This window comes from Sceloporus undulatus, chromosome 5 (genome assembly GCF_019175285.1).
Source record: "Sceloporus undulatus isolate JIND9_A2432 ecotype Alabama chromosome 5, SceUnd_v1.1, whole genome shotgun sequence".
NCBI classification, from domain to species: Eukaryota; Metazoa; Chordata; class Lepidosauria; order Squamata; family Phrynosomatidae; genus Sceloporus; species Sceloporus undulatus.
Window position 1 is genome coordinate 190,554,553 of NC_056526.1, and position 23,132 is coordinate 190,577,684.

Sequence of the window (23,132 nt, forward strand, 5' to 3'; positions counted from 1 at the left end):
ATCATAGAGTTGGAAGAGACCGCAAGGGCCATCCAGTCCAACCCAATCCTGCCATGCAGGAAATCCAGATCAAAGCATCGCCGACAGATGGCCATCCAGCCTCTGTTTGAAGACCTCCAAGGAGGGAGACTCCACTACACTCAGAGGAAGTGTGTTCCACTGTCGAACAGCCCTTACTGTCAGGAAATTCCTCCTAATGTTGAGGTGGAATCTCTTTTCCTGCAGCTTGCATCCATTGCTCCGGGTCCTAGTCTCTGGAGCAGCAGAAAACAAGCTCGCTCCCTCCTCAATATGACATCCCGTCAAGTATTTAAATAGGGCTATCATATCACCTCTTAACCTTCTCTTCTCCAGGCTAAACATCCCCAGCTCCCTGAGTCGTTCCTCATAGGGCAAGGTTTCCAGACCTTTCACCATTTTAGTTGCCCTCCTTTGGACACGCTCCAGTTTCTCAATGTCCTTTTTGAATTGTGGCGCCCAGAACTGGACACAATATTCCAGGTGGGGCCTGACCAGAGCAGAATAGAGTGGAACTATTACTTCCCTGGATCTAGACACTATACTTCTATTGATGCAGCCTAAAATCACATTGGCCTTGTTAGCTGCCGCATCACACTGTTCACTCATGTTCAACTTGTGGTCTACTTGGACTCCTAGATCCCTTTCACACGTAGTTTCATTCAGCCAGGTGTCACCCATCCTATATCTGTGCATTTTATTTTTTCCTCCCTAAGTGCAGTACCTTACATTTCTCCCTGTTGAATTTCATTCTGTTAGCTCTGGCCCAGCTTTCTAGTCTATTCAGGTCATTTTGAATTCTGATCCTGTCCTCTGGAGTATTAGCTATTCCTCCTAATTTAGTGTCATCTGCAAATTTGATAAGTATTCCCCCAATTTTTTCCTCCAAGTCATTGATAAAGATGTTGAACAGTACTGGGCCAAGGACAGAGCCCTGTGGGACCCCACTGGTTACTTCTCTCCAGGATGAAAAGGTGCCATTGTTGAGCACCCTTTGGGTTCGGCCGGTCAACCAATTACAAATCCACTTAACAGTTGCCTTGTCTAGCCCACATTTTACAAGCTTGTTTGCAAGAGTGTCATGGGAAACCTTGTCAAAGGTCTTACTGAAATCAAGATATACTATATCCACAGCATTCCCTTCATCTAACAAGCTGGTCATTTTATCAAAGAAAGAGATTAGATTTGTCTGGCATGACTTCTTTCTCTGAAACCCATGTTGACTTTTTGTACTTATGGCATTGCCTTCTAGATGTTCACAGACTCTCTGTTTAATGATCTGCTCCAGGATCTTTCCTGGGATTGATGTCAGACTAACTGGACGATAATTGTTGGGATCCTCTTTCTTCCCCTTTTTGAAGATGGGGACAACGTTTGCCCTCCGCCAGTCTGCTGGGATCTCTCCTGTTCTCCAGGAGTTTTCAAAGATTATTGCCAATGGCTCCGATATTACATTTGCCAGTTCTTTTAATACCCTTGGATGTAGCTCATCTGGTCCTGGAGACTTAAATTCATTTAGGTTAAACAGGTATTCCTGTGCTATCTCTTTACTTATTCTGTGCTGAAATTCCCCTATTCTGTCCTCTGCTCCACTATCCTCAGGTTGAGCACCCTTTGCCTTTTCTGAGAAGACTGAGGCAAAGAAAGTGTTGAGTAATTCTGCCTTTTCTCTGTCTTCTGTTAGCATTTTGCCATCTTCTCCACGCAGTGGCCCTACTGTTTCCTTCTTCTTCCTTTTGCTGCGGACATATCCAAAAAAGCCCTTTTTGTTGTTCTTAACCTCTCTAGCAAGCCTGAGTTCATTCTGTGCTTTGGCGTTTCTGACCATATCTCTACACTTGCTAGCTATTTGTTTGAATTCCGCTTTGGTAATTTCCCCATTTTTCCATTTCTTATACATGTTCCGCTTAAAATTTAGCTGAGCTGAAAGTTCCTTTGTCATCCATCCTGGGTTCTTGCGACATCTCCCATTTTTCTTTCTCACTGGAACTGTTTTAATTTGTGCCTTCAGTATCTCCCTTTTGAGAAACTCCCATCCATCTTGAACTCCCTTCTCTTTTAGTATTCCTGACCATGGGATGGCCCCCAGTATTTCTCTAAGTTTACTGAAATCCGCTCTCCTAAAGTCTAGGATGCGTGTCTGACTATGCCTGGCTTCTCCTTTCCATTGTATAACAAACTCCAGGAGAACATGGTCACTTCCACCTAAGGATCCCACCACTTGCACTTCATTAACCAAGTCATCCTTGTTGTTAGGATCAGATCTAAAATAGCTGATCCCCTTGTTGCCTCTTCCACTTTTTGGACCATGAAATTGTCTCCAAGGCAAGTGAGGAATTTACTAGACCTTGAGGATCTGGCTGAGTTTGACTTCCAACAAATATCAGGGTAGTTGAAGTCACCCATCACTACTACATCTCTCCTTTCTGAGTGTGTGGTCATCTGTTCTAGAAAGGCATCATCCAATTCCTCCGTCTGACTTGGGGGTCTGTAGTAGACTCCCACCATAACATCCTTGTTGTTTCCCTCCCCTTTAATTTTTATCCAGATGCTCTCCACCTCGTTTCCAGGATTGATGTCCTGGATCTCTTCACTGGTGTAAATATCTCTGACATATAATGCTATTCCTCCTCCTTTCTTGTTTGGCCTATTTCTCTTGAAAAGGTTATACCCCTCTATTTCCACATTCCAATCATGAGACTCATCCCACCAGGTTTCAGTGATGCCTATTATATCATATTTGCTTTGTTGTACTAGGAGTTGAAGTTCATCGTGCTTATTTCCCATGCTCTGTGCATTAGTGTAGAGGCATCTAAGACCATGTGTTCCCTTTACTTGCTGCTTGTGCAAGTTCTTTTGCCTCCCACTGTTGGGTCCTTGCACTGTTTGTCTTGTTCCCTCTCTGTCAGTTTGACTATCTTCTCCAGCCTTTTGGCCTTCCAGAATACTGTCTCCCTCCCCCACATAACTCAGTTTAAAGCCCTCCTGATCAAATTCTTGAGGCTATTGGCAAAAATGTTTTTGCCAACTGGCGTGAGATGCAACCCATCCCTTGCCAGAAGTCCCTCTTCATGGAACCGCAACCCATGGTCCAAGAATCCAAATCGTTCTTGGCGGCACCATCTACGGAGCCAGTTATTTGCATCCGCTATTTTCTTCTCCCTTCCTGGACCATGCCCTTCGACTGGGAGAAGAGAGGAGATGACAACCTGTGCATCTACCTCTTTCAACTTCCTACCCAAAGCCTCATAATCCCTTATGATATTCTGAAGGCTATGCCTTACAGTATCATTGGTTCCCACATGAACCAAAAGAAAGGGGTAATGGTCAGTAGGCTTGACCAGTCTTGTCAGCCTCTCTGTCACATCACGGATCTTTGCCCCAGGGAGACAGCACACCTCCTGAGCCATCTTGTCAGGCCCACAAACCACTGGTTCAGTGCCTCTCAGCAAGGAGTCCCCCATGACCACCACACGCCTCCTCCAAGGCTTAGGAGCAGTTGTTCCCTTTGGTGGTACTCTCAGGGTCCCCTGCTCTGTCCCTGCTGCTCTTCCTCATCATCCTTGATAATAGAGAGAGAGTCAAATTGATTCTGTAGCTGTAAGCTCACAGAACATTCCCTGGATTCCCTACTTCTGTGTGTGACCTTCCTCCAACCATCTACATCTGTTGTATGTGAAGTGACCTCCACCCCCCGGGAAATTCCTTTGTGTGTTTCCTGTCCAGGACCATCTGGTCCGTTCTGGTCAGGACAACTTCTTCCTCCCTATGATGCTGAAGTGTAGCGACCTGGGCCTCCAGCTGCTGTACTTTCTCTTCTAAGAGGGCTACCAACTTGCACTTGGGGCAGGTAAAGTTCCCCATATCCCTAGGCAAGAAGACAAACATCCCACAGCTGTTCCAGGTGACTGCAGCAGGGCCTTCAGTGTCCATATTGAGAAGTCTTAAGGAAACTCTGAGCAAAACTGTGGGTTTCCTCTGCTAAACACAAGTGTAAAGACCCCCTGATGGCTTGGCCTTTGTCCCCAAACTCTGTCCTTGAGTTCAATTCACTGGCCTTATAGTTATGTAGACTAGCTCCTTGCAGAGCAAGTCTCTGACTCACTTCCTCTGAGCAGAAGTACCCACAAACCCCTTAAGGAAAAGGGAAAAGAAAATGTGGAAAATTAAAGGGCCCCCTCTAACAATGTTCCCAGGCCAGCTTCTCCAAATCGTCCTTGACTATATAACAATTTGCTTCTGTCCGCTCTCCCCAAGAGCCACAACAATATCCCAAGTTTAAAAGGTCAGATCTCACCAAAGCACATGGAGAGAGAAAACCAGCTTTCCTCTTGGAAAAGGTGAGCTAGAATGAATATGCTTCTGATTTTAGTCTGATCTTCAAAAATACTATCTAAGGGAAGGAACCCTGGTGTCCTCAAAAGAGGTTGAGCACCTCGGATAGCTCCAACAGATTAAAATCCATACTACATCTGCATTGCAGAAATAATCCAGTTTGACACCACTTTAATTGCAATGATTGGATGATATGGCATTCTGGGAATTTCAGTTTTATGAGAAATTTCACTTTCTCTGTCAGAGAGTTCTGTAACATTGAGCCAAGGCAGTTAAAGCGGTATGAAACTGGATTATTTTTGTAATGTAGATGGAGCCCTGGAGAGGATTCAACATCACCACCTCTGACAGAGAAACCACTGTTTCCAGAAGCCACTGTAACTATCCAGCCCAGCTCTACGCTTCTGACTTTCTCTGCAGCATGCAACTCGACTTACTTTCTTGAGCTTTCTTTCTTTCTAGAGCTGTTTTGCAGCCTCTCTGCTTGGAGCACAAGCTAAGTTACTGAAAAGCTGATTATTATGGCTACTGGGCATAAAAGTTCTTCTATCTCTTTCCTCTCTATCACAAACCCCATCCATTTACTCACCTTAGGTGGAGAGGGGATCTTGGAGATGTCTCATCCATAGGGCCACCATGAGTCAGGGGCAACTCGAAGGCAGTAACAACAACAACAACAACAACAGAAGAGATGTTTGATAGTGGAATGGATTCCTCAAAGAATCACAGAACCATAGAATAATAGTGTTGGACCCCAAGGCCCATCCAGTCCAACCTTTCTTAAAACAGCTTCACTGGCAACCGGTTCATTTCTGGGTACAATTCAGAGTGCTGGTCATGACCTATATATGTCCCATGTCCAGGCTATTTGGCAGACAGGATCTCCCTTTACGAACCTGCTAGAGCCCTAAGATCTTCAGGAGAAGGCTTTCTCTCGGTCCTACCATCATCCCAGACTCGTTTGGTGAAGACATGAGAGAGAGCCTTCTCGGTGGCTGCTCCCTCTCTCTGGAATTCCCTGCCCCCTCCCTTCTTGCCTTTGCCAGCAGGTAAAACAATTTTTATGCAGGTAGGCATTTGGTATATAATTCATAGCAGGGTGGTTTTTATGGAGCAGGTGGGTCTTTTTTTAAAAATGCAGACAGGCATTTGGTATAATTCAAAGATATAGCCAAAGATTAGTCAAAGATGTTGAGAAAATGAGGCGTGTCCGTGCAGCGCCAGAGGTGCACCATGATGCTGCGCACCATGTAGATCCTGGCGGGCAGAATTGGACATGCATTGTGAGGACACTATGCCTCGACTCTGCCTCCATGCCAGCCTTTCCTGCCAGTCTACACAGCCCCTAGGACACAAAGCAATGGATTCAAGCTGCAGGAAAAGAGATTCCACCTAAATATTAGGAAACACTTCCTGATGTTAAGGCTTGTTTGACAGTGGAAGATGCTCTCTTCTTCTTTGGAGGTTTTTACACAGAGGCTGGAAGGCTTTGATTGTGCCTGCATGGCAAAATGGGGTTGAACTGGATGACCCTTGGGGTCTGTCTTCTAACTTTGTGATTCTATTATTCTATGCTTCAGAACATGGGGAGCTTCGGGGACAGCTCCATGTAAAGCAGAATTACACTAATCCAAAACAAACATCACAAGGAGAAATTCCAAGCAACAAGTGAATGACAGTGTTCTAAACAAAATGCACATTTGGGAAGAATAAGAAATGGAAATGATTTATTTTAACCACCCACAGAGCTCAGAAAAGTTATTTTTCCTAAAGTGTCTAGAATCCCTTCCAACCTCAGCATGGCCACTGAGATTCCAGGACCCCAAATGTAATTTCTCTCATGCTTTGGCTATCCAGTTACTGGAACCAAAGCAGTGGACATTCTTGCAATCTCTGTGGTTACTGCTGATTTCTCATCTACCAGACCAAGAATCAGCTCCACTTTGGCTGGTAGTGGCAGGGAATCCCAAAATGTTAAAGGTTTCTGTGACACTGAACAAAGGTAAGAAAAAAGTGTTTCAAGTCGGTAGGAGAAGCACTACCAAAGTAGACAAGAGTCTCCAAGCAGGGATACCTCTCTGGCACTGAACCTGCCTCTTCAAAGAAACCTAGAAAAGATGATAGCAGAAAGGTTGGTATTGGCAAAAACTGCTTTCACTGTGCCATATTTTGGTTCCCCTCTCCTTACATGACATTCCTGTCCTTGTCATGGTGGTGGTTCACTCTGCTACAAAAAAGCAAATCTCCAAAAAACAAAGCATCTTGCCGCACATGGGTTCTTAAAACCTGTCCAGTGGAAACCTTTCCATTGAACTGAGTTCAGAATTTTATCCAGCAAATCAGCTAGGAAGATGTTAAACTCTTGGTGTTGTTTTTGAGTCAATCTCAATTCTTAAAGGAGCATAGACAAAGGCACATTTTTGGGTCCAAATTGGGTGCTACTCAACAGATCAAGCTGGAAAACAAGAAGCTGAGGAGGTGGGTGGAAGCGTTCAGAAGACACGCCTGTCACCTTTGCAAGCCCCTGTTGCTTAATGTTAAGTGCGCACCAAAACAAGATGCCAGTCTTACCTTTGGCCTAATGCTAACATCAGGTCCTGCCTTTTTCAATGGGAATTTCCTTTTACAATAAATACATAAATTAAATAAATCTCCTTCCTGCTCTAGAAAGACTTGAAGCACCCATAATTTTGGAAACACTTGCGAAGTGTTGAAAACAAGGCAGCCTCAGTCAGTCACCCCATTGATCCAAAATATTGGGACTCAGGACAGTTTAGGAAGAACTCACAGAAACTCTATTTCAATATCTGTTGGCTGCACTGCATTTTCTTTTTCCTGCTTAAAGTACACCATGTGCATAAGGAATATCTGAGTTGCATACCATGAGTAAATTCTACATGTCACCACAAACTCTCCTAAAGCGGCATAACAATCTAGTCTCACAGCTGACAATGCAGCACAGGATGAGTCTCTCTTATCTGGAATTCAGAAATTGGAAATACTCCAAAAATCCATACTTGTCCATGTTGGTGGCTGAGAGAGTGACACGTTCGCTTTCCCGTGGTTCAGTGTATGCAAACGGATTAACTGCAGGTTGTTTAGACTTGGGTCTCTTCTCCAATATATGTATATGCAAATACTCCAAAATCCAAAAAAAAAGTATCTCAAATCCCAAATGCTTCTGATCCAAAGGATTTCAGATAAAGGAGACTCGGATTGAATTTGGATAAAGGTTCTGAACAGGGATGGGCAGCTTGGGTCAGTCTAGTTGTTTATTTCCAGCATATCTCCCCGCTGCCAACTACTACTGTGCCTCCAAAATTCAGCAACAAAACACATCATTCAATTTCAAAAACGTACAGGAAATGCTTCATTTAGAGGGGTTTTCCAATGCTGATATTAACATTCAGTGATACAATCTGGTTTTAGGAGCGCAGTGGGGTCACATACAACCCCTTGGCTTTGAGCTGCCGACCCTGGCATAAAACCACACCAAAGTGCACATCAGTTCATGTGAATGAGTCCCATGCCATATTGATTTAATAAAAACAACCAAAACTGCATTACTAAACATTTCTCAAAGTTCTGTTCCAGCCAGCAAGACACAGTCGTGCAGATTTGTTTCAGTCTAGGGCAGTCAGGCGATCTGATATGGGAGACCAGCGATATTTGTCCCTCGATGTGCCAAGGATATTTGTGCCCTGTGGGTACAATTCATTTCTTCTTTCTTTCCTGGAAACCAGACCAGCAGCCACTGGCTCAGGGACCAATAACAGTCCAAGGACCACCACTTTTGAGTAGCACTTGTGTAAGATACACAACTGACTCAACACATCAGTGGATAAAATGGGAGAGTTGGTCCTGTTTGGTTGCACACAAGTAGAATAACATTACAAGCTGAGCAAAATCATGCAAACTAAAGAGGACAGAATTCTCCGCTCCTAAAATTGCAACTTCCACCAGTTCAACCACTGTCAAATTCACCCAGTTTTGACTCCCTTAGACAAGGGTTTAGCATCAGGGCATGTTTCAAAGAGATCCCAGACCCAGCAGCAGAAATGATGAGAACATGCAGACCATGACATCACAACAAGATAACACAACAGGGGCAGCGGGGAAAGAGGAGATTTCGGGAAAAGGAATGCCATTTCATGCTTAGGAGCGTCAAGGTAGCAAAATGAATGAGAGTTAACACTTTATATCTTGGCTGTTGGCACCTAACTAAGAACAGGGTTGTTAACTACTGAAGGGATTTTCTGTAGACCTCGGCGGTTGCTTGCTGGCTTAGTAGGAATGTGAGAGAACAAAATGGAGCAGGGATTGGGGCCAGGAGATAATTCACAGGAATGAACAGACGAGGGAAACGAGTGGAACAGAGAGAGGTGAAATTAGATTAGAATTAGATGAGCCAATTAGACAGACAGGCATGACTTGGAAAGAAGGCGGAAAACGGGAGAGCCCCGAATTGCAACTATGATGGCTCAGGTATCATTGCTATTGAAATAAATAGAATTTAATCATGAGAAGGCATAGGAGAAATTATGGGAAGGGGAGAGGAGAGAAATACGGTGGGTTAGGATGCAAAACGCAGTTGAGAGAACAGGCTTGGTTCTGTTGAAATAGAGAGCCGAATAAGATAAGACTATCCCAGTATAATTCAGGGTAAAAGGAGTTTATCTTCCATTTGTTTCAGGAGGAGCAATGTTAATACATGCTTTTAAAAAAAACCAAAACCACAACCAAACAGCAATAATAAGAACCAAAAGCCATTGCAATTTCCTCCCTGGAAAAAATCTGCTTAGATCATTCCAGCAACAAATGTTATATTTCACCTTTGCTTCCTCCACAGTTCTTTCTTGGACTCTGGATTTATTTAACATTTTAAGACGAACCATTCAATCCAGAGACGTAATAGGAAAATGCAGTAATATGGTTATTGGTCCAAGACAACAAGGGCGAAAATGTCCAAATACTTGATCAAGGTTTCATTTGTCCCAGTGGCCCCTTCTTGTTGATGTGTCATTTTATCATTTTTCTGGATCATTAGGAAAAATGTAAATACATACCACTTTATCAAATGGGGGCTAAACATGGCTCCCCTACCCTTGCTGTTCTTGACCCATTACAAGCCCCAGACCTTATTCAGAACAGATCCAAATTCTTCTTTGGCTGAGCTATTTTGAAGAGTCTCTTTGAGGGAAGTGTCCCTAAATCCAGATAGGATGTATAGGGAAAGATTTAAACCCCAAGATGAAAAACAGAGGGTTCAAAATCCTGCTGAGCAAATTTCTGCGCTTGATCTGCCTGGAAATCCTTTTCCCTATTTGTTCTGACTTGAACTTTGGAGTTTATCACACGGGGAGAAATGGGAGTTTAAACAATGATTAACCCGTGAAAATTGCGCAATTGATATTAAAACGTGTCCCATTATCCCGTGGACAACCAGGGAATAACCAGGCAAGAAACAGCAAAAAGTCATTCATGGGAAAATTCAGTGAATGAATTACTGTTGTTTCTTACCCGGTTATTCACGGAAAATGGCACTTTAATCACGTTTTGTCTCAATGTTGTGTGAAAACCATTGCGCAATTGCATTCAAATGCAGATTAACTGCAGGTTGTTCATGGGATAATAGCATTTTGCACATGACTGCGTGTGAAAACTATTCACACAATTGTGGGTTAATCCCAGGTTAATCACTGTTTATACTTCCAATTTTCCCCTGCGTGATAAACTCCTTAGAGTTGGGTGGATTGTGCATGCTGGGAACAGAGAAAGGGTGAGCGCAAAGGTACAAAGTTGCCATGCATCAACTCAGACCATCCATCCAGAATGATAATTGCGTTATCAGTCCCATCACCCAAGAGCCTTCAAGGAGAGATGCCAGGGGGCTAAACTTGCGACTTGTAGCATGAACTGAACTTCCCAGTGATTCCCAATGAACTTCCCAATGATCGTTCGGGGGGGCCTAGGATGCATGAGGAACCATAAAGATCACAGCAGGGACAGCGTCAAGAACAACTCAGGACTTTGGGCAGCCGTGTTTCGAGATGTGCCACTGAATTTAGAAGGTGAAACTCTCACACACTTGGGCTAAAACCCTCACATTACCAAGACCAGCCAGTCTTGCAGAGCATCCATCTCAGGGGCTTACAAACTATGAATGGATAGGTAAGGCTGGTTGTTGAGCAAGGGAAGTCCAGTATATGATGCTAAGGATAAAGGCAGTTGGAAACACAGGTGGACTAGGTACTGGGGAAATAGGACTGAAGACATACATAATGTTATCTGTTCCATCCACTCCTCTGGTTAGCTATGGATCCTGATTCCTATTTCCTTTGTTTAAGCCTCCTCAAAACCAACGTCAAGCAAGATCGGATATCAAAGGTCAGGGGACACTTGAGATCGATAGAAAATCAATTTGAATCAAAAAGGAGCAAACTCTCCTACCCTTTGAGCCCTGGCAGAAATGATTCATATATTCTGGCTTATCGACCGAAGGAAATAATTGGAAGAGACAGAGAGAGGGAGAGAGAGAAAGAAGGATAGGGAAGAGTTTGTAATGCGGTGATAGCCAGCAACAAAGAGAAACATTACGTACCAGGAGAGGAAAAAATCAAACAAACCAACAAACAGAGAGAAATGAAAAAGTTACACCTACAGAAGTTTTTTAAAATTACTTTAAATTATCATTTTTAAAAAAAGCAGAGGGAGAACTTTACAAGAGCCTTTGAAAGTTGAAAAACTAAAGGACTGTTATCAGATGAGAAGGAAATGTTCTCCGCTTTTTCTCCAGCATCAGGAATAACTCATTCCAACACCATTTCTCCCCTTTGCTTTTCCATCCAGAAGTGTTAATTTCAAAAGCACTTTCTAACAGCTTGAGAACAAGTAATGTAACACTACCTTCAGGATGTACATCTAGATCTAGATCTATAGACACACACACACATATATATATTCATATAAATGTTATCTGATGCTGCCTGTCACTTCCAACTTAAACTGCTTTTGATTCTGCTGAAAGACACATCTGAAAACGGTTATGTTCATGCAAAACTCTAATGGTTTATATGCAACTCTAAGAGCAACAACAAGAGTGTGCGGGTGCGCGTTTGCGAATAAAAGCTACTTTCCTTTTCTCTCCCTCCTACTTAATACTGGAGCCGGGGTTTTAACAAGGAGATTGAATAGACTTCCAAATGACAGTAGTTTTGCACCGCCCCAAACAGAAATAAATGATAGCTGCTTAAAGGATCCTGAATAAAATCTCTCTATGTCTCTACTCAGGCAACTATGGACTCAACTGTACACTATGTTAACCGAATGATAAGTCCGTCAGGCGCATGTGTTCTTGGGGTAATTTTTAAAATTACACAGAAAAAAATAAACCAATTGATACTTTTTCCTCCTCCAAAACCACGCTGGTTTGACATGCAGAAATGGTCACTACTGGGCAGTATCTAAGGCATCTGGGTGGGAGAGAAGGACTAAAAGAGAGATGCATCACCTCCTTTGCCAAAAGAAAGGAGTTTGAGGCAATGCTGGGAAGTTTTGCAAAGCTACAGACTGCAAGGATCAAGGGTCTAGACCCTTCCACCCCAAAAGTGTGTTGTGTATGTACGTAGAGGGATGTTTTCCTCCTTACCTTTGAGCTGCTGTGTTGGCATCCAAGATGCCCGTACTCTGCATCCAAGACCTCACCGCCGACAGTCCGCCGGTCAAAGGCTCTTCCTTCATGGTCAGCCCACCTCTGGGGAGACCCTCCTGGATGGAGAACATCAAAACAGCCTTGTAAGGTAGGCCCGGTGAAGAGGAAAGGACTGGGATGAGGATGGGAAAGGGCTCTTCTCACCCCAGACGACCCCAAACCCCGATCAGGGGCTTCCACTGGGAAAGAAAGAAAAAGTTTGGGGTCCCCCTGATTTCTGTCTTTATTAAAACAAAAAAATCCTGCAAGTCGGATGGGGAGGAAAGGCCGAGTCCCCTCAACGGAAAGGGTCCTGAGAGACAAAACCCAGCCACCTGCCGCCACCAGGAGCCTGGCTGGCAATCCAAAGGGAAGGACCCAACTCTTTGGGCTGGCTTGTTTGTTTCCAAGTGACTGGGAGGGGTGGTGGTGGCTCTGCTTGTGTGTCTTGTGTGTGTGTGTTGTATGGGGGTGATGGTGGGTTGGGCTGGAGGGCTGGCGCTGGGTGGAGGGGAGGAAGAGCACAGAGGCTTAGTAGCCAAGCAGCTGGGAGGGGAGGATGGTTTCTTTGCAGGGAGGGAGAGAGAGAGAGGGAGGGATGGATGGAAGAAGAAATCACAGCAAAGGAGGGCGAGCCAGAGAAGCCCCAGTGGGAGAAGAGAGGGGTGGAGAAACTCTGAAGAGGAGGAGGAGGAGGAGGAAAGGGAGGAGGAGAAAGGAGAGGATGGGAAGGAAGGAAGGAAGGAAGGATGAGATGCAGCTGGGAAGAAGAAGAGGAGGAGGAGGAAGAAACCAGGAGTGGAGGCTGAAGGGTCAAGACACCAGCAATGGATGCAGAAGGTGGAGGATGAGCAAGGGCCTCCTCCTCCTCCTCCTCCTTCTGAGCATCTTCCTCCCAGCAGCAAGAAGGAGGGAGCAGGAAGCCCTGGACCACTCTGGAGAAGGAGGAAGAAGAGGAGGAGGAGGAGACCCTGGCCGAAAGGATGGAGGTGGATGCCCTGCTGGACCCCTGGAGAAGGAAGAAGATGGATGATGGAGGAAGCCGTGGACCACTCTGTGGAAGAAGAAAGAGAAGGAGGAGGAGACCCTAGCAGCAGAAAGGATGGAGGAGGAAGCCCTGGACCACTCTGGAGGAGGAGGAGGAGGAGAGCCAAGGCCAGGATGGAGGAGGCCAGGGCAGAGGGAGGCTGGAGAGGTGAGGAGAGGAGGCTGAACAAGCCCAAGAGCCCCAGGAAGGCCAGAGGGAAAGCGGGATGAGGAGGAGGAGGAGAAGAAAGGGAGGCCTTGGAGGAGGGCAAGGAAGGAAGGAAGGAAGCAGGGCTGGGGGAGGTCAGGAGGGAAGGTGGGCGCGGGGGGGGGCTAGGCCGAGGGAGGGAGGGAAGGGGGAAGAGGGGGCGGAGGAGGGATGAAGCGGGGGGAGCCTCCCTTCTCTGAGGGGAGCCCATGCTGAGGGGGCTCCTGAGAGGGAGAAGGAGGGAGGCCTGCCAGGGGCCTGAGGCTGGAGGAAGGGGGCTCTGCTGAGGGGCGACGGGGAAGGAGAGCCCTGCTGGCTGAGGGGCCTTTGGGAGGCCAAGGCCGGAGGGAGGAGGCTTGGTGGCGGGGCTGCGGAGGGGAGAAGGGAAGCCCCCTCCCCTGGGAGTGGCGGAGGGCTCCTCTGGGGAGCCAAGGCCGGAGGGGGAGAGGGCTCCTGGGCCTTGGGCTGAGAGGGAGGGAAGGCCTCCCGCGCGGAGGAGGGGCCGCGCCGAGCGGGGCCCCCCTCTCTCCTCCCTCTGCCCGCTGGGGGTTACCGTGCTCCGGGGCCGGAGGGCGGGGGGGCTGCCGGGGGGGCTGCGAGGCGGAGGGGGCGCCGTGGGGGACCCCCTCGGGGCATCAGCAAGCAGCAGCCTCCGCCGAGGCTCCCCGGGCGGCACCGGGGCCGGGGCCGGGGCCGAGGAGGACGCTGCCCGGCGGCCCCGCCATCTCCGCCGGGCCTCCTCCTCCTCTTCGTCCTCTTCGTCCTCCTCTTCGTCCTCCTCCTCTTCCTCCCCTTCTTCCTCCGGGAGCAGCACCATCAGGACGGCCAGCCAGGGATGCTGAGGCCCGGCCCCCGCCGCCGCCGCCGCCGCCGCCGCCGCCTCGGGGCGCAGAGGGCCGGGGAGGCTGCCGGGGAGGCTGCCGGGTCTTCCTCCTCCTGCTGCGGCCGCCGGTCCGAGCCGGGCCATGCCTCCTCCGCCGCCGCCGCCGCCGGCTCCCTCCCTCCCTCCGCCTCCCCAGGGAGGAGGAGGAGGAGGAGGGAGGAAGGAGGAGGGGAAGAGGGGCTGGAGCCACCGGGGCAGCGGGCTGACATCATCCGGGGAGGAGCGGACTCCAGGGGATGGACCCAGCAGCAGAGAGAGAGAGACCCAGGGATCCCCTCCCCTTCTCCCCCGAAGGACGCTAAAGAGATGGGCCTCCATCCCACCCTTCTCCCCCCGAGAGACAGATCCACAGACCCCTCAAAGCACTTGCCCCAAGATCCCCCTGAAATCCCAGCCGACTTAGTGCCTCCTCACCTTCTCAAAACAGAACCCTAAAGCCAATAAAAGGGCAACACCGGTTTTAGACTGGGAAGAAACCACTCTGGAAGGAAGGAAGGAGAGTGGGAGGCTTTGGAGGGGCCTTAGGCCCTCTTGGGCCCTTCAGCTGAAGGTCAAGGACTTCAAGCAAGACCCCTGCGATCTCCCCAAAGGCCTCTTTCCCTCTCCTCCAAAAAGGAAGGCAGAGAAGGGGAGGAAAGAAGAAGAAACTTCGCCAGGAGAGGGAGGAGAAAACTGGGGAGAGAACCAGGGAATGGGAAGGAAGAGTAGCCAGTGCCTCAATGATGGAGCAGAAGGGAGGCTGCAGTCAATGGGATGTTGTTGGGGTAGTTTAGGGAGCCCCCTCTACAGCACTCTACCAAACGTAAAACCTGAGAAGGGCATAGAATTCCAAACCACAAGATATAAAAGACACACGAAATAGGTAATTCATCAGATTCAATGGCTGTATGCTACAGCTTCCAAACTTTGGTCCCCCAGATGTTTTAAACACAGGATCATAAAGAGCTGGAAGAGACCCCAAGGGCATCAACCCCCCCCAACACCCAGGAGCCCCAGGCGCTTGGCCACAGTCAGGCCTCCCAAACCTCTGGAGGACCAAAGGTTGGGAGCCAGTGGCATAATAAAGCGGTGCTTCTGAAACTTTGGTCCTCCAAAAGTTTTGGACTTCAGCTCTCATGATTCCTAACAGCTGTCCAAGATGGCTAGGGCTTCTGGGAACTGAAGTTCAAAATACTTGGGGGACCAAAATTTGGGAATTGCACTTCAATGTGTAAAGGTAGATAGCTGAGTCTAAAGTGGAAACCATGCCCTCCCTACAAGGAGAGACTTAGGGAGCTGGGGATGTTCAGCCTGGAGAAGAGAAAGTGATGAGGTGATATGATGAGAGCCCTGTTTAAATACTTCAAGGGATGTCATATTGAGGATGGAGCAAGCTTGTTTTCTGCTGCTCCAGAGAACAGGACCCAATGGAGCAATGGGTGCAAACTACAGGAAAAGAGATTCCATTTAAACATTAGGAGGAACTTCCTGGCAGTAAGGGCTGTTGGACAGTGGAAGACTGTCTTGGAGAGTGGTGGAGTCTCCTTCTTTGGAGCTCTCTCCATAGAGGCTGGATGGCTATCTGTCAGGGCTGCTTTGTCTGGGAGTTCCTGCATGGCAGAAGGGGGTTGGACTGGATCAGGGCCCTAGGGGTCTCTTTCAGCTCTAGGGCTCTATGAAAACTGAAACAGTCGAAGGATTCCCATGCCTTGGATCACACAGAACAGAGAACTGCAGTCAAAAAATCAGAAGAAGACTAGGAATGGGAAGAGGAGCCATGAAAGGACAAGAAAAGATCCTAAAGTGTAAAGATATGAGCAATAACATTTGGATCATCCAACCATCATATTCCTCATCACTGTGTACAAATGTGAGAGCTGGAAAGTGGGTAGAAAGAAAATCCATTCATTGGGGATGTGGGGCTGGAGAAGAGTGCTGAGGATCCTGTGGAGAGCCCAAAAGACACAGTGGTTCCTAGAGCAGATCAAGCCAGAACTCTCCCTGGAAGCCATGGTGACTAAACTGAGGTTCTCATACTTTGGCCACATCATGAGAGGATGCGAATCATTGGAAAAGACAAGGCTAGGAAAGGTGGAGGGCAGTAGGAAGAGAGAACAACCGCATGCTAGATGACTGGACTCAGTTAGGGAGGCTATAGGTATGGATTTGCAGGACCTGAGCAGAGCAGTGGAGGACAAGGGGTCTTGGAGATGTCTTACCCACAGGGTCACCATGAATTGACATCAACTCGAGGGCCGTTAACAACAGCAACAAGAATGAGACACACACACACACCCCTGTATGTAGAGAGATTTTGTAGCATATCTGAAACTAATTGAAAGAAGTTGACAGCATGAGCTTTCCTAGACTTCAGTCTACTTCCTCAGATGCATTTGGTGGAGTGGAAGCCAAGCCCAGACATTCATATGCCATTATAAATCCTTTGTGTGTGGAAATGAAGTGGCAGGTCCAGTTTTAAGGAAAGTTCATCCGCAAACCACAGTCCCTCAGCAATGGATTGAAGAAAGACTATGGTTTCCTTACTCACTACACACATTTCAACACTATCTGACCCCATCCTCATAGGGGTGCCCTACATTCATCTCTTCCCCTCACCACAGGCCAGTCCCATTGCAAAACTGGATCGGCCAGTTCATCTCCATGCACCAAGACCAGTTTCCTACGGCCATCGTTAAATTTGGACCTGCAACTTCATTTCCATACACAAAGCATTTGCAATTTGGATTGGCATCCTCACATACCAATAGACATATATATGTCTGTGCCAGGCATCCACTCCACCAAATGCATCTGAGGAAGTAGGCTGAAGTCTACAGAAGCTCATGCTACCGATTTCTTTCTTTCACTTAGTCTTGGAGGTGCCACAAGATCTCTCCACCTACGAAATCACACTGGGTTTTTAAACAGAGGCTGGATGGCATGGAGTGCTTGGACTGGATGACGGTGGGGCAATGGCATCACTGGGGACCTAAGGAGAGGAGACACCACTGTAACCGCCTTTTGGCAGTCATTTGCTTCCCTCTAAATGCTTGAAGAGAAGATGGGAGTGGGCTGGAGCCCATCGGGAGAAGAAAGGAGAGGCCCCAGCATTTATTAAAATTAACATTTCAATTTTTAATTCTTTAAAGCATTTTTGATATTTTTTAAATTTTTTAAAAAATTCTTTAAAAACCTCACATTTTAACCAAACCTTCACCATGTAAACCCACTTAGGTTGTGCGTACGATATTGTAATTTAAAGGTATGGTTTTAATTTTGCTAGTTGTTTATCTCACAACCTCAGTCGTCCCTCCACATTTGCGGCTTTGGCTTTTGCGGATTTGATTATTCACGTATTTTATTAATATGTTGTCCTTAGGAACATCTAGGTCCTCTTTAAGCAAAAGTCGCACTGAAGGCCCTAGAGATTCCTAGAAATAACACTCTGCTAGGCATTTTTAGCTCCTCCAGTGCAATTCTCTGGTCAGTGTCTGGCAGATATTGGCCAGAGAATTGCACTGGAGGACCTAGAGATTCCTAGAGAGGTGTTATCTCAGGTATTTGGGGTTTTTCTACATCCACGGGGGTCCTGTTCCCCAAACCCCAGCGGATGTGGAGGGATGAGTGTATTAGCATTACATCCAGAGTTATATGGGAATAACATTAGTGTGAAAAAGCATTACTAAGGAGTCTGTGTGGTGTGAAATGGGAGGAGAAGGTCAATGGGGGGGGGGGGGGATCACCATGAATTCCCACAACAGGTGATGCCCCCCACCCTAGTGATGTCACTGCTCTGGGGGTCTTTTCCAATTCTAGGATTCTATTAAAAACCTACTAACTTGGCTTTGGGGGAGTTGGGGTCCCCAATGCAGACCTCGGGTGTATTATTATTATTATTATTATTACTATTACTATTATTTATAATGGAGCCCTTCAAAAAGGATCCAGGACAATGGTCTAATCTGCACTGCAGAAATAATGGATTTGAGGCCATTTTAACTGCCATGGCTCAGTGCTATGGAATTCTGGGATTTTCTTTTTAGAATTGTAGTATCATAGACTCCTAGAGTTGGAGGAGGCCGCAAGGGCCAACCAGTCCAACCCTATTCTGCCATGCAGGAATACGCCATCCAAGCCCTCCCTGTGAAAGATGGCCATCCAGTCACCAAAGAAAGAAACTCCACCACTCTCCAAGGGAGCAGCGTACAATGGGGATAGGTCTGGGAACCCCAAGCCCTGTGAGGAGCAACCTAGGTTGCTGGGTATGTTTAGCCTAGAGAAGAGAAGGTTAAGAGGTGATATGATGGCCCTGTTTAAGTATTTAAAGGAGTGTCACATTGAGGATGGCGCAAGCTTGTTTTCTGCTGCTCCAAATAGGACCCAGAGCAATGGATGCAAACTGCAGAAAAAGCAATTCCATCTGAACATTAGGAAGAACTTGCTGACAGTAAGAGCTGTTCAACAATGAAAGATGAGGCTGCCTTGGAGAGTGGTGGAGTCTGCTTCTTTGGGGTTTTTTAAACAGGGGCTGGATGGCCATTTCTCAGGGTGCTTTGATTGTAACTTCCTGCATGGCAGAAGGCATGACTGAACGGCTCTTGCGGTCTTTTCCAACTCTATGATTCTGTTGTATAAAAATGTAAGCCTATGACTCCTAACATTGTTGTTCTTTTTCTTTCTCCTCTATCATTTTTAACACCTTTGCCTGATGAAGAAGCCAACAGAGCTTCGAAAATCTCGCATCATGTATTTTGTGCATTTTGGTTGGCCAATAAAGGTATCACTGTTTTGTGGATTTTGGGTGTTATTGTCGATTTAAAAAACAACTGTTCAGGTATGTGGTGCCCCCTAGTGGTCAACCCTGGCATGGCATCACTGCCTGACACTTGCAAGGCTTGCAGAAAGTGCTAGCTTTCTAGCTCCCTTCTCCAGCGTTTGGCCTGCAGAGAAAAAGAGGTTAGGCTTCCATGGATTTCCCCACTTCTTCTTTCCATTTTGGACCAACTAGTGCTTAAGTTTCCAGAGGCAAGAGGCACTGCTGGAGTTTGGAATCAACTGACCCAGAAGATGAATTTGTCTCATCTTGTAATATTGTCTTGCTTTGCAGACTGAACCATTATCCCCAAAGCCCTTTTCTAATTAAGGCTCGATTATGAACATTTTGCATAACAGGGTTCGGTTAAAGTGGGCTAGCTCATAGGCATGTGTGCAAATATATGTATCCACCGCAGCCCTTGATTTCTATGAAACAACATCCTTGACAGAAGTGTTTCTTGACAGATGAAAAGTACAGATCGGTTTGAAATTCTCCAAAAGCTTCCTGCTTTATTGAATCTGGCAGGAAGAGAGCCCCTTTCCAGCTAACAACCCCAATGGTCTAAATCAACTAATTCTTTAAAGCATAGGAACCACTCCAATATATTAACTAGGCAATTTATGCAGTTTGAACACACTGAGGCAAGGAAACAACATGGTAATTTAACTAAGTTTTTCACAAGCTCTGAATTGTTTTAGCCTCAGTCCAACTGTCCTTGATTGTGTTGTAAGTGACAACCAGGTAGCAATTCCATAGTGAATATCTCCACTATCTGGCAGTGATGTAGACTCAAATCAATTGACTTGGACTTAAATTGGACTCGAGTCGCTCCACTGACTTGACAAAACAACACACTGACTTGACTTTTCTGTTAAAAGCTGGCCCCTAGACTTGAGATTTGACTTGAAAGTATCTTGCAAGGACCCAAGACTCAACCTGAGAGCTGAAGGTAGAGACTTGACTTGAGACTTAGACTAAAAGACTTGAATTGTTGTCTGGGTCAAATCTCTTGATTTCTGAATTTGGGTCTTTGCCATTTCCATCTGGATTCTCCAGTTCTTTCTTTTTCTCATGGGTGTGTATGCATGCATGCCCACACTGAATATCCAAGCTGCTCTGTTAGCTGCAACCTTTGCAAATTACAGTTCTCAGTGGGCATCGCAATAAGGTGAGTCTGCACACCAGCATTACATGGAACAACATAATCAGTGAAAAAAGAATGAGAGGAAACTAAAGACTGCAAACAAAAACCCATTCATAACACACAGAGGACGCTCATAAGTACAGTGGGCCCCTGTTATCTGCTGGGGTTTGGTTCCAGGACCTCCATGGATAACAAAATCCAAGGATGCTCAAGTCCCATTAAAAGCAATGGCATAGCAAAATGGTGTCTCCTATATAAAATGGCAAAATCAAGGTTTGCTTTTTGGAATATTTTCAAGCCATGGATGCTTGAATCCATGGATAAAAAAATCCGTGGATAAAGAGGGTCGACTGTATACCAAGCCAATTGTAAAGCAAAGCAAGAGCAAATGCATTCTCTCAACAACTGGACAGGCATGAGGTATTGGATTCCAAAACTACTTGAAAGTGATAGTTTGAACTCTGGAAGTAACAGAGATGATCCAGAGTGTCCTGACATTAGGAAAGTGCATTCTGTACATGCACAGAAGTATCATCCCCTTCAACCAGGGATAGAAATTTTAAAAATCCCAGACAACTCTAATGTAGTGAAGCAGTGGGTTAGTCACTGCTACAAGACAAAGCTGCAACAAAATGTTGTAGTGTAGAATCTGAGTGCTTCTGTTCTGAGCAGCCAAATGAGGGACTTAGATCGATTGCACTAACTGAGTAATTCCTAAAGTGAGGGGCAATGGAAAGATCCAGGGGGCAGTGAGGGGAAAGGGGGCAGCAGGGGAGGTTTCCAGTCAAAGTATTGATATTCAAGAAAGACAAGGGAAACCAGCAGCCTTTAGGTATTAAGGTTTAGGATTCTGAGCAGTATACTCTGGAGTGTATAGCTGGAGATTTTGGGCACTGTACTCTGAAGAAGTAACTTTTCTGAGCTTTGTAGAACAGCAAGCAAGGCTAGATGCTGGAGATTCAGGGCACTGTATTCTGCAATGTATAGCTGGAGACTTTGGGCACTGTACTCTGAAAAAATTAACTTTTCTCAGCCCAGCAAAACAGAGGGGAAGGCTAGATGGGCCAATGGGTTAACACAGTGTGCAAATACTGAACATCCCCATAGAAGGCACACCCACAAGGTCTATTCCCAGCCCCACAAAATGCACTCCATCATAGTCCGCAATATGGAGAGCGCTTTGTTGGCTCCATGCAGACTGGCTCGGGGAAGAAAATAACATGTGGTTGCCCCACCTTTAAGAATTTCTTCCCAGCATCGGTGGCCCAAGGGACCATTAGCAAATGGGAGAGAACTCCTCAGGGTGGTCCCTTGTTAGATGCCAGGGAGAAGCAGAAAGAGAAATAACTGCCCCATGGGAAAGATGCGTTATGCCACCATCGCCAGACTGCCATCCCCATCATCACTGTGAGCTTTGATGGATGGAGCTGGTAGGAGCTGGGAGTCTGATGGCATCTGGAAGGCAACAGATTCCCCACCTCTGGTCAAAGGAGAGACATCAGCTGGCAGGGCTAACCGTGATGAAAATTCAAAGATATAGCTGTGCCAGTCTGCAAAATCAGTTTGCAAAGAGATCTTGTAGCACCTTGGAGACTAACTGGAAGAAAGAAGTTGGCAGCATGAGCTTTCCTTGAAGTCAGCATTTGGTGGAGTGGAAAATCCAGGGACAGAGCTACTGTATATATTCTGTACAAGTCTAGAAATTTAGGTTAAAAAAATCGACCCCGAAAAACTGAGTCAACTTATCCATGGGTCAATGTAAGTACTGTATTTTAACACACGCACACACACATCGTGAAAGGCAAGAGTTTAATCTGCCCTGGAAGCACTGACCCCTTTCTACTCTCTCATCCATCCAGCTTTTAGTATGTGCACAAATAGTTATGTCTGCTGGAATTTTGTAAGTTCTTTGGCATTGCTTGCCTTTACTTCGTCCTTTACATCCTTCATTACATGTGCTTACATTTTACCCTCGACTTATCCATAGGTCATATCAAAATCCATAATTTAGGCCCCCAAACCTGCCCTCGATTTATACATGAGTATAGTTGAGTATTTACGGTATATTTAGTGCGTGGGAATGTCAATTCAAATTCAAAATGCTTTGTGTGTGGAAATGAAGTGGCAAGTCCAGTTTTAACCGTGGTGGACAAAGGCAGTGGAAGCTGTAGCTGGTAGGTGAAGAAAATGGATGAGTGTGGGAAACAGAGAGGGATGGCATGGACAGGCCAAGGGCATCCTCATAAGGATGGGGCTTAGACAGTGTTGAAAAGGGAGTAGTGTGTCAGGAAACAGTTATCTTTGTTCAACCCGTTGCTGAGGCACTGTAGTCTGTGGATGAATTCCAATTCTAATGTTACTAATGGCATATACAGGTCTGTCCCTGGCTTTCCACTCCACCAGATGCATCTGTGAAAGTAGACTGAAGTCTGCGAAAGCTCATGCTGCCGTCTTCTTCCTTTCAGCTCATCTCAAAGGTGTTACAAGATGGCTGGATCATCATCCACATGATAAAAATATAATAAATGGAAGTTGGTTATTGTCATTAATTGCCCTACTTTGGTAACTACACATTTTCCTCTCTTGTGTATTGGAAAGCAAGGAGAGGTGTGCAAATTTTAAGACATGAAAAAAATGGATCCATTCAGCCTTTCTAAGGGTTTAGCTACATCACGGGCTCCATTTGTGATTTTTCTTGTGTATCCCGATGCCTCACAAGGCTAGGTCATTACAGATGCATGAAAGGGCCTTCTCCATAGCAGCACATTAGCGCTGGAACTCCCCTCCAAAAGAAAAGCAGGCTGGCTCCATACTTTTCAATTTCTGGTAGGAAGCTAAGACAGATCAGTCAACCTCCTGATAATCATGGATTCTTTATCCACTTGAAAATATTCAAGGACATTAATTCCAAAAAGTAAACCTCATTTTTGCTATTTTGTATAAGGGACACCATTGCACTATACCATTGTATTCAATGGGGAACTTGAGCATCCATGCATTTTTGTATTCACAGAGGGTCTTGGATCCAAACCC

The 23,132-nt window shown here is 46.2% G+C and overlaps 1 protein-coding gene across 1 annotated transcript in view; it reads right to left on the reverse strand.

Annotated features, from left to right (window-relative positions):
• Window positions 1–12,754, reverse strand: part of LOC121931197 (transcription factor COE3-like) — a 151,542-nt gene extending 138,788 nt beyond the window's left edge. The window contains 1 exon segment of the mRNA XM_042468647.1: window positions 12,002–12,754. Within this exon segment, the coding sequence (XP_042324581.1) occupies window positions 12,002–12,135 (134 nt within the window). The 5' untranslated portion in view covers window positions 12,136–12,754.
• Window positions 12,755–23,132: the final 10,378 nt, after the last annotated feature.